Source organism: Pygocentrus nattereri, chromosome 4 (assembly GCF_015220715.1).
Source record: "Pygocentrus nattereri isolate fPygNat1 chromosome 4, fPygNat1.pri, whole genome shotgun sequence".
In the NCBI taxonomy this organism is placed as follows: Eukaryota; Metazoa; Chordata; class Actinopteri; order Characiformes; family Serrasalmidae; genus Pygocentrus; species Pygocentrus nattereri.
The window spans coordinates 51,442,063-51,453,211 of NC_051214.1; the positions used below are offsets into that span (position 1 = coordinate 51,442,063).

The 11,149-nt window shown below is 38.8% G+C and overlaps 1 protein-coding gene across 2 annotated transcripts in view; it reads left to right on the forward strand.

Moving 5' to 3' along the window:
- ylpm1 (YLP motif containing 1) overlaps positions 1-10,834 on the forward strand; it is a 34,801-nt gene extending 23,967 nt beyond the window's left edge. For both annotated transcript variants that reach the window (XM_037537428.1, XM_037537429.1), the window contains 4 exons: positions 3,331-3,382; positions 3,643-3,767; positions 4,849-5,024; positions 5,547-10,834. In XM_037537428.1, coding sequence (XP_037393325.1) covers positions 3,331-3,382; positions 3,643-3,767; positions 4,849-4,995 — 324 coding nt within the window. In that variant the 3' untranslated portion in view covers positions 4,996-5,024; positions 5,547-10,834. The remainder of the gene's footprint in view (positions 1-3,330; positions 3,383-3,642; positions 3,768-4,848; positions 5,025-5,546) is intronic.
- Positions 10,835-11,149: the final 315 nt, after the last annotated feature.

An 11,149-nucleotide genomic window follows, 5' to 3' on the forward strand; every position in this document is an offset into this window, starting at 1 on the left:
CAGATACTGTCCAGCACTGGGGGGTGTGTGTGTGTGTGTGTGTGTGTGTGTGTGTGTGTGTGTATGTATATATATATATATATATATATATATATATATAATATAATATAATATAATGTAATGTATGCATGTGTATATACGTGTGTGTATATAATATAATGTATACGTGTGTGTATATAATATAATGTATGCATGTGTATATATACGTGTGTGTGTATAATATAATGTATGCATGTATATATACGTGTGTATATATAATGTATGCATGTATATATATATGTGTGTGTGTATAATATAATGTATGCATGTATATATACGTGTGTGTGTGTATATATAATGCATGCATGTGTATATATACGTGTGTGTGTGTATAATGTATGCATGTGTATATATAAGTGTGTGTGTATATAATATAATGTATGCATGTATATATACGTGTGTGTATAATATAATGTATGCATGTATATATACGTGTATATAATATAATGTATGCATGTGTATATACGTGTGTGTGTATAATATAATGTATGCATGTGTATATACGTGTGTGTATATAATGTATGCATGTGTATATACGTGTGTGTATATAATATAATGTATGCATGTGTATATACGTGTGTGTATATAATATAATGTATGCATGTGTATATACGTGTGTGTATATAATATAATGTATGCATGTATATATACGTGTGTGTGTATAATATAATGTATGCATGTATATATACGTGTGTGTATAATATAATGTATGCATGTGTATATAATATAATGTATGCATGTATGTATGCGTGTGTGTGTGTGTGTGTGTGTGTGTATATATAATATATATATATATATATATATATATATATATATATATATATATATATATATATATATATACATGCATACGTGTGTGTGTGTGTGTGTGTGTGTATATATAATGTATGCATGTGTGTGTGTATATATATATATGTGTGTGTGTGTGTGTGTGTGTGTGTGTGTGTGGTGAGAAAGCTATAAACTAATGAAAGTCAGATTTTATTGTTGCTGTTTCAAGCAGTGATTAAAGGTCGACTACATAGTTTGAGTAATAAATGAGCAAAAATATATTTGCAGATTGTATTCCGGTGCATTCGCTCGCAGCGCGTATTGCGTCTGGTGTGAAATATCGAGCGTTGCTGACCGGTTCTGGCTTAAATGTGTCTTGCTAACTAGTTGGCCACTATAAACGCTCTCGTCGCCGTCGCCGAGCATGAAACGTAAACGCACTGTTTTCATTGTTTTTAAACAAAAGTTCAGACAGCGGAAATGATGTGCATGACCACAGTTGGGAGTTCAGATCTCAAAGCGTGTTTCAGTGGAATTATTCACGGGTTTGTTGTGGAGAACTGACTGCACAACAGCAACTGATGACCAAGACAAACTCCGCTCAGCTCGTGCTGTAAAATCGGCGCGTAGGCGAATAAACGGACCGGTTCTAGATATAAAGAGAGTTTTCAGCTCGGCTGAACTGCCGTTTAGGGTTGTGAGACTAATATTACAGTATTCCAGACAGTCATGTGTAATATGCATTTTTTGAATATGTGGTGGATGTTTACCATGATAATAAACTGGCATGCAAATTCGCTTGGGAGAGTGGGCGGAGCCAACCAACATGCAGCAGTGTAAATGTAAAAAGAGGATGAACATGCACCTGTAGTTACAGTGTGAAAACAGAAAGGAGGTATCAGGAACACCGAAGCCATGTATCACCACCTCTACACTCGTAACGATGGTTCCTTAAGGGTTCTTTAATAACTGTTGTATATGGTTCTGTATAGCACCAAAAAGGGTTCTTCTGTTGTATAGAACCATTTCACCGTGCAAAGCATGAAATGGTTCTATATATATGGAACTCATGGTTTGAAACAGAACCAAAGAATTGCCTTTACTTAACAACCCTTGTAGAACCATCTTTAAGAGTATGTGTGACTGGAAATCTTAGTCTGATCTGCTTGTTTATGTAAGAGTGTTTTAGTAAACATCTCCCTAATGGTAGCTGTGATGAGCAGATATAAAGACTTTGAATAACTGTCACAGCTTAAATCAATAAATGTGCTGCCTTCTTTTTCCACTACCAACCGGAACTAAACCAGGAATCTGTTTCTGACTGGAGAGTTTCTGAATAAATATCTGGCAGCTGTTTGGTATTTTTACTTAATTTTTTCAGCTGTTCTCAATGAAGTGATGTGTCTGTAAAAAAGAATTTTCCTGTGCCGTAACTGAATGGTCCACTTCAGACAACAGGCTTTTGCTGAGAAGCGAACGCTTTTTCCACATACGGAACTCTTAAAGGGTGTGTGTGTGTGTGTGTGTGTGTGTGTGTGTGTGTGTGTGTGTGTTATGAATGAATGGCACAGTACTGTTTAAAAGCCGGAGATCCTTCATTTATTGCATTTCCAGTCAAAAAAGTCTAAGTAAAAGGTGTTGTTGGTGTTTGGTTTTGTGACTAACTGTTGCTTTTAGGAGATGTTTGTGAAGAGATCAAATAGGAGAGTACACTTGCATAATTAAAATAAAAATAAATAAAGAAAATGTGACTCCTTACAACCACCTGGAAGACCTGGCAGATGCCAAAACTGCCCCCATCAGATAAACAGCACTGAAAGCTTTGATCTCTGAGAGACAGGAGAAGATGAAGCTGCTTCAGATCTGAAAACATCCACAGGTGTTTCTGTCCATCCTTCCACTGTGAGAAGACCACTCAGCGCTGTGGGTCTGAAAGGACGTGTAGCTGATCAAGGAGAACCTCACTGAGAAAAGGAGACGGACACATCAAACAAAGAAGCTGGACGATGGACTGACCACCCCAGAGTCCAGACCTCAGCACCACTGAATGGGTTTGATCAACCAGCTTCTCAGACTGAGCTTTGGAGGCATGTCTGCAGGTTCTTAGAGGAGCTGAAAGTGAATGAAGGTAAAGAGTGACACGCTGACCACTCAAACAGCTGATCTTGGATTGAATGGTTTGTGAAATTTTCTGTTTTGCTTAAAAAAATAAATGACTATTTTGACTGGAAGGTAAATAAATGAGGACGTGGACTCGGTGTATATATAGAGCTAAGGGCTCTGATGGTATCACAGCAGCTGTGTGAATCGGGCTGAGACCAGCTGCTCAGGCGGAGTTTGTTTGTTTGTGCTGAAATGCTGCTGTTTGGTTTTGTGACTAACTATTGCTTTTTTTAAAGCAGTCATCTTTTCAGCCAAAGAGCCATTATTACCCCCACCCCCCACCTTCAGACCCTTTTACCCCCTCTTTTCCCATCCCATCCTGAAGATTAACAGCTGGAGTGTCTCTCTGTAATTTAGGGATACCTTCCTAAAAGCAAATGGGAGATGGACACGTCTGAGGCCAAACTCGGTAGGTGTTTAAGGTCCTGCTATCTGCTTATCTTTGTTTTAAGCGTTCTGTTTAACCTTCAGACTGAACACTGTGAGATTTATCACTCCTGCATGTCTCAATACAAAACCTCAGCTGTACTGGAATGTGGATAATGACCATTTATGACCGTTAGCGACCCATCAGATTCAGTTCTGTATAGCTTGTGTACTTCATTTATAAGCCCCTGAGAGTGGCTGGTTGACCGTGGAGATGACCTTCGCGCTGCTTTTTCTATCAAGACAAGCTGGACGGTCTCGCAGGCGGAGGCAAACGAAAACGTGACACAGACGTTTCGGGAATAGAGGATTTCCTTCAGCTTCCTGACGACTACGCCAGTCGGATGTCGGAGCCCGGCAAAAAGAGGGCAAGTTCATCTTCTCACTACTGAAACATCTAACAGCTTAAATGACATATTGAGTGATTTTTACAGTTTAGGTTTCTTAACGTGCATTACTGATGAACAGATTAAGGTCAGTTACTCTGATTAGTACATTTACCATTTACACCCATCTAAAAAAACTTGGATATTAAATGTCAAAGATATTTATATAAAAAATTCAGTCTTTTTATATCTTAATATATTTATTCATACACCTTTATCGGTGGTTCTCAAACTCTTAAACTATGTAATCCCCATTCATTGGGAAATTTTCAGATGATGTACAGGACAGCTACTGTTTATAAATTATAGGGGAAAACAACAAAAAAGGACATTGGAAACAATATACGTCATGAACGAAGGTAAAGTGGTGAGAATAAAATCTTACTACGTCACATTAAGTTCAAATGACCTGAGCTTTTTAAATGAATTACTTGGTGTGGTGTGCAGCGTTTCAGAACATGCCGTTTACTCTTCAGCCCATACGACGTACGCGTGCAAAGAAAACTGCAAGAACTTTTCAAAGCCATTGTTTGTAATGTCACTCGAACCAAAGAGTGCATACGTCCTCCCATGCAGCCTACAACAGTTTAGCCCCGCCCATGCAGCCTACAGCGGTTTGGCCCCGCCCATGCAGCCTACTGCGGTTTAGCCCTGCCCATGCAGCCTACTGCGGTTTAGCCCCGCCCATGCAGCCTACTGCAGTGTAGGCCCACCTATTCAGCTTATGGCAATTTAACCCTGCCCATTTGTGTTGAAGTTCTAGGGAGTGAAGTACAATATAGGATAGCCAGTCAGAACAGACCTCATTTACATGCATCAGTCTTAAAGGCACAGAAACAGCCTGTTGAACTGTGAGGGATAAAGAGAGGATGCAAAATAATGTAGAAATGACTTCTGACTGTTTTTGCTACATAAAACTGCACAAATGTTATGGGTTGTGAGGTTTTTGTTCCAACATCAAAGATCTGAAAAAATATGAAATGATTGTGAATGTTTGTGTTAATCATTGTGTGAGTAAACAGTGTCGTGTGTGTGAGTTTATGCTGCTGTGTGTGTTGTGCAGGTGCGCTGGGCGGATCTTGAGGAGCAGAAGGATGCTGACAGGAAGCGAGCAATCGGGTTTGTAGTGGGTCAAACTGACTGGGAGAAAATCACAGATGAATCGGGTCAGCTGGCTCAGAGAGCGCTCAATCGCACAAAGTACTTTTAGCAGTGCTGGTCATGTTTGTTACTCGTAAGGTAAGATTTACCCACATTTATCCATCTATTAAAACTTTGTAGTTTATGTAGGTCTGACGTCACAACATTACACTTAACTGTACTGTCCTACATTATGCTGTACTGCTGTACAGCACTGTGCCGCACTGCTGAGGTGGCGTGCTATTTTTAAAATATTTAGTATTTATTACAGTAATGTTTGGTCTATAGCTCTGAGAAGGCCTCTGATGATGTTATTGAATTTTTGTATTTTATCAGCTTTAATATTTGTTCCTTCTGCTTTGTTTAAAGGTGCAGGGGGTAGGATTTTGGATTTGAATGTTTAAAGGGTCATAAATCGAACCGCTTCGTAGGTCTTAATGTTTCTGAAGAGTCTCCTATCCCACATCAAAACAGCCTAAATCTACTCACTTCAGTCACTACATCGCATTTATTGAACTTTCTACCCCCTACATCTTTTATTGACCAGACTCTGCATTCAGAGCTTATATTTAATGTGTCTGTTTGTTTATTTGTTCATTTATTATTTTGGACCTGTTTTAGGTTCCCACTCTGTGAAACGATGAAATCCTATACAGAACCCTGGATGGAGAAACGTTTGATGTCCATCAGAAGGTTATGGAGTGCAGTAAAAGTCTGGCATCTGAGATGGCCTCGGTAAAATCCTGCAGTCCCGCAATATCTTAATTCCTGTCTTAGCCTGAATCTCAAGTTTTAGTTCCTTTTATGCTTTTTGTGGTGAAAATCCTGCAGCAGCTAATTTGACCAGAAGTGTTAACCTGTCCGTTTTTTTGTTTAGTTTTTTATGAAATTCTACAGAATTCATGTTTTCCTCTTCAAAGCTGTGTTGTGAGGTCACAGATATCACCAATAAAATATCACATTAAACGGTCTTTAAAACAACCTGCCTGTGATGTATGTGACTAAACTGGTTTTGAGAAGCTGTGATTCGGATTCGGGGAGATGATGTTCTGTATGATTCTGTAAATCCTCCGCAGCATCTCCTGTCTGATGGTAAGCAGTTACACAATATTGAAAAATATTGATCAATCCAATATTGATCAAACAACGAACACCTGAATAAGACTTCTTAAACAACACTTGGCACTGTGAGACGCGTCAAACTGGACACGTTGTCCTGACTGTTGTGGTTTAAAGGTGAGTGGGGCTTGAATCAGTGATGAGTCGACTCCAAAAAAAGCCAGTTATTTGACTCGTCTGGGACTCTGAGTCGACTCTCATCCAGTGATTCTGATTCACTATGATTTTGTCAGATACCTGCTTTAATCAAACTGGTCGATGGCCGTTATGTCTGGACAGCTGGACCGTGCATCTCTGAATGTGAGATTGGATTCCTCCAATTCTGTAAAATCGATATGACCGTCTGAAGCCCTGCCCCACGTCGTATCCTACAGGCCGACTCGGTACCTCCGAGTCCGTCATTCTGTTGAAGTTTGTTTTTGTTGTTTAGTTGTTTTTGTATTGGACCGTGACGCTTAATTCATACGCTGTTCCTTTAGTGTTTGTCATTGGAATCAGTCACAGTAAATGTATTTTTACCGTTATTAATGTGCTTGTGAACAAGACGTTTGAGTGGCGTTTAGTTTGTTTACTTTCAGAGCTTTATGTCCTGCCTGACCTGCTGTCCGTTCACAGAACAGATTGATGATGTCAGCCGCTGAACTCGCACTCAGTCACGCTCAGCGCTGAAACTCTTCATATCGATGATAGAAATGCAGTGAACTGAGATTGGAAATGACGGAGAATGAAAAACAAGCTGCCACTGAATGTTACGGAAAAAGCAACAAGCTGACCGTCTGATACAGCAGTTATGAATGACCACTGATCTGCAGCAGTTCCACACGTCAGAGTGGTTTAATGTCCTCTGTGATCCTTTTATCTAAGGGATGTTTAAAGTTTGTTTTAAAGTGAATTTCCTGAAGTTCAGTTGAAGTTAACTCCAGAAGAACCTACAGTTATGCATCATGAGAGCAGATGGTTGGTCTTGATGCTTTAGGGTTTATTTTTTAACACTAATTGGTGGCAGTTGACCTGTTCGTTTCCTAGCAATTGACCACACACACAGCTGAAATGTAAACACGTCGTCAATAACTTTAAAAATAGAAGTTATAGCTGCCGGTACTGATGTAAAAAGGGTAAAACAAAACTGAGGTGATGAACTGAAGTTGGGAATATTGTGAAAGTGCTTTCTGCTGTTTTTCAGAGCGTCTGGTCGTGATGTGGGGTTGGGGTTATCTCATATATAAGGGTGCGGGAAAAAATCGATTCTTAGATACATCGCGATGCAGACGTGAACGATTCTGAATGTCAAAAATCAATTTTCTAAATATTTAATTGACTATTTTTAATATTTAATTTATAAATGTATTAATGTTGACGGCATGTAAAATGTTGAGCTTGGATGGGGGCGAGTGCAGCGCCTGGACGGTCTGGCAGCGCGTAACAGAAACTCAACTGGATGAGCGAGAAATCCGACCGGCACCCTCTGCAATAAAAGCCAGGTTAGATCAGGAGTCACAACCCAAATGTTAAAAAGAGCCACTTTGTCCTTTCAACGAAAATCAAACAACCTTGGGAGCCTCAACCTTTAATGTCCAGATGTCTGTGCCGATGTACCAGTATAGGCTAAAAGTCTGATCGAAAAGGCGGAAACTCACTTTGCTCTGCTTAAAGCTTCAGCTGCGTTAGCCGCTTTCCCCCGTCTTCCTCAGAGGTGGAGCAGCTTATTGTAAAATGTCTCTCATCGATTGACTGTTTTACGAGGATGAAGTTGCTTCTTATTTTCCAGCTTCTTGTTTGAATTTTCCCATTCCGCCATAAATTCTGACTGAGGTGCCCAGTGAATGCGGCACCATTTAAGGAATAACGGGAGAATTCAAAAGAGAAGCGACTTCTGCTTCACAGCTTTTCTAGTGTTTGACCGTCTCATTACAGATTTAACGTTCCAGGAAACCAACTGCACTGCTTATAAATGCGAATGCGTCCATTGGTCTTCAAGTATTCGTCTTAAATCTGTTTGCCTTTTCGTTATAAAATCACTAAAGAAAACGGGTAGGGCGCCTAACGTGCTGCCGCCATTGGGTCTTATTTCACCCTAACTGGCATTTTATCACCGATGAGTGGCAGCAGTGAATGAGAGTCTTCCAGTTCACTTGATACATCACTTCCATTTGTTTTATTAATAAAAGATACTGGAAGTGAATTCATTCTACTATACTGTGCTTTAAAAGTACCGAGTCATCACACAGTAAGAAAAAAGAAATCCTGGATAGAAAAAAAGATCGATAATCGTTTTAGAATCGCATCGCAGCCTCTGAATCGTAATCGAATCAAATTGTGAGATGCCAAGAGATTCCCACCCCTAAAATATATATATATATATGTGTGTATATGTATACATATATATTTATATATTCACCCTGTTTTTGTCCTGTGGAGGAGCAGATAAACAGACTGAACTGTCAGTGTTTATTTGAGGAAGATGATGCAGAAAGGCTCTGAGATCTGCTCCAGCATCTGACCTGTGATGATCAGTTCACGACCAGTTTGAGTTTTTTTTTCTTTTCTAAAAGAAGAAATGACACCCAGCTGACGGAAGCCAAGCCACCTCCTCCTTCAGCGTCCTTCTGCTGACCACTAAAGTTCTGCAGTCTGATTTTACCCTCTTTGCTGTTTTAAACCTGGAACTGATGAGATCGATTGGCCAATTTGGAACTCCGTCCAGAGAGGCTTTCAGATCTACAGCAATGGGATGAGCAGAGTGTGTAAGTTTACAGATCACTCAGTAAACTGTAAAAATCATCTGAAGGAGCCGATTCAACCACATTTTGGAACAATATTATCAGTTACCATCAGTTGTTATAATATTCTGTGTAGTGTGCACTTTTTTGTGTGTGTTCTATAACTGCATAAACAATTCCTCAAACTTACAAAGCCAATTTCAAAAAGTTGGGGCAGAAGGTAAAATGTAAATAAAAATATTTGCAAATCATCTTTGACCCGTGTTCAATTTAAAAAGCACAAATATACTTCTTTGCAACTGCTTTGTTTATTTATTTATTTTGTATATATACACTTGTTCTAAATTTAATGTCTGCAACATGTTCTAAAAAAGTTGAGCCAGGGGCATATTTACACTGTTACCTCACTTTCCTTTTAATAATGTTCAGTAGATGTTTAGGAACTGAAGACATCAAATGTTGATGCCAAATGTCTGAGATTGTCATTGTCATATATCGCTTTTCATAGCATGCAACACATTTTAAACATGAGACCATTCTGGACTGCAGGCAGGTCAGTCTAGCACTTTGATTACACAGTCATGCTACTGTAATGTTGAAATAAACATGAACATCCTAAAATAGACAGCATCTAAAAGGCAGCACAACACACACACACTCAGACAGATGCTGGATTTAGAACTTTATGCCGGTAACAGAGCACAACATAGAGTACACGTGTCCTCTGAGCATCAGTCCATTTAAGATGAGCTTGAGCCCAGAGAAGTTGGAGGTGTTTCTGGACAATGTTGATATGTGACTTCTGTGCAGAGTACGGTCTCATCCTGCATTTGTAGATGCAGCAGTGGACAATGTTTATTGACAGTAGTTTGTTATTCCTGGATCCATGTGGTGGAGCTGCTTTCTGAGGGGTCAGAGGTCAGTTTTCAGCCTTTTCCTTTTCGTGCAGAGATTTCTCTAGATTCCCTGAATCTTTAATTTTATGGACTAGAGGGTGAAATTCATAAAATCCTTGCGGTCGTGCCTTAAGAAACATTCTTGAACTGTTGTGCTGTGGAGCACTGAGCTTTTCGTGCTCCTTATACGTCTAATCGTGACGCCATCACCTGTTACCTTTTTACCTTTTTCAAAACAGGTCTTTTTAATACTTCCACAAACTTCCCAGTCTTACATTGCCCTGTTCCAACTTTTTTGGATTGTATTGCAGGCATCAAATTTTGAATTAGTTTATATTTACAGGAACTGATAAAATAGTTGGTAACATGAAATTTTACAAATCCCTGTTTTCATTTGTACCTTAACTACAGTTCCAGATTTAGTTGGGATTGGGTTTGTACGTTTGTGTAGTCAGTATGTTTTAATAGTAATTGTGAAACAAATCGAATCATGTGGTTTTATGATGAATGATGCTGATTTTTGAGATCAGAGATCCTCACTGTGTCCAGATCTAAGCAAACAGTAAACAAGTACACAATGTTTTTCATTCAGTGTTGTGAATATCAGGTGAACTTTGCTTTTGTTTTTGTATTTATATAAACAGCTGAGAGTAAAACAGACCTACACATCTGATGCAGGTAAGTACATTAATGTGCTGTTCAGTCCAGCGTTAAACTTTATTACAGTGGCTCATTTCTGAGTGTTTATTTGGGAGAAATCTAGTATTTAAAATGATTTAATTAGTGTTAAAAAAGAAGTTATTTAAAGTAGTTCTTTACAAATCAGTTTCTGTAAGCTTTAGCGATGATCCAGACAGGTAAGAAGAAGAAAACACAATGTCTTATTACACTGTAATAATCACTACAGTTACCCCCTTTAAATCTGCACTGCTACACGTGTATGAACTAAAATCTGTTTTATTAAATATACACTAAACAAACACTAATAAAATTATGATCTGTAACACTGCATCAGTTGACTTTTGTTTGTTTTTATACTAACAGGAAGTTATTTTGCTGTCAGAGCTTCAGTGAGTACCATGTACTCATAATCATCTTAAAGCCTGTACAGTAATGTTATTTACTATAAAGCACTTTATTATTTTGTGTTAATAAATATTTTCTGAACACTTTCTGCCTGTTTCACATTGATTTCCTGTTTGACAGTAAAGATCTTTTTTCCTGTTTAGTCAGTTGTTTTCATGGAAACGGGCAAGAGCCAATCAGAATGAGCCTAAACTGTAATGTGTTGATCATTAGCGAACAGGCTTAGTGAGCTAGCTTAGCTTCAGTAAAGGGCTGCAAGTGTGACTGAATATTAATGACCAAAATAGACACGTTGTTAAATCTAGAAAACTACTGTCAAATTGGCAAAGATGATACACAAAAATGACTCCTCGTGGATGACGACCTATAGTTTCGCTCATAAGCTGTAAAGCTCCGCCCCTGG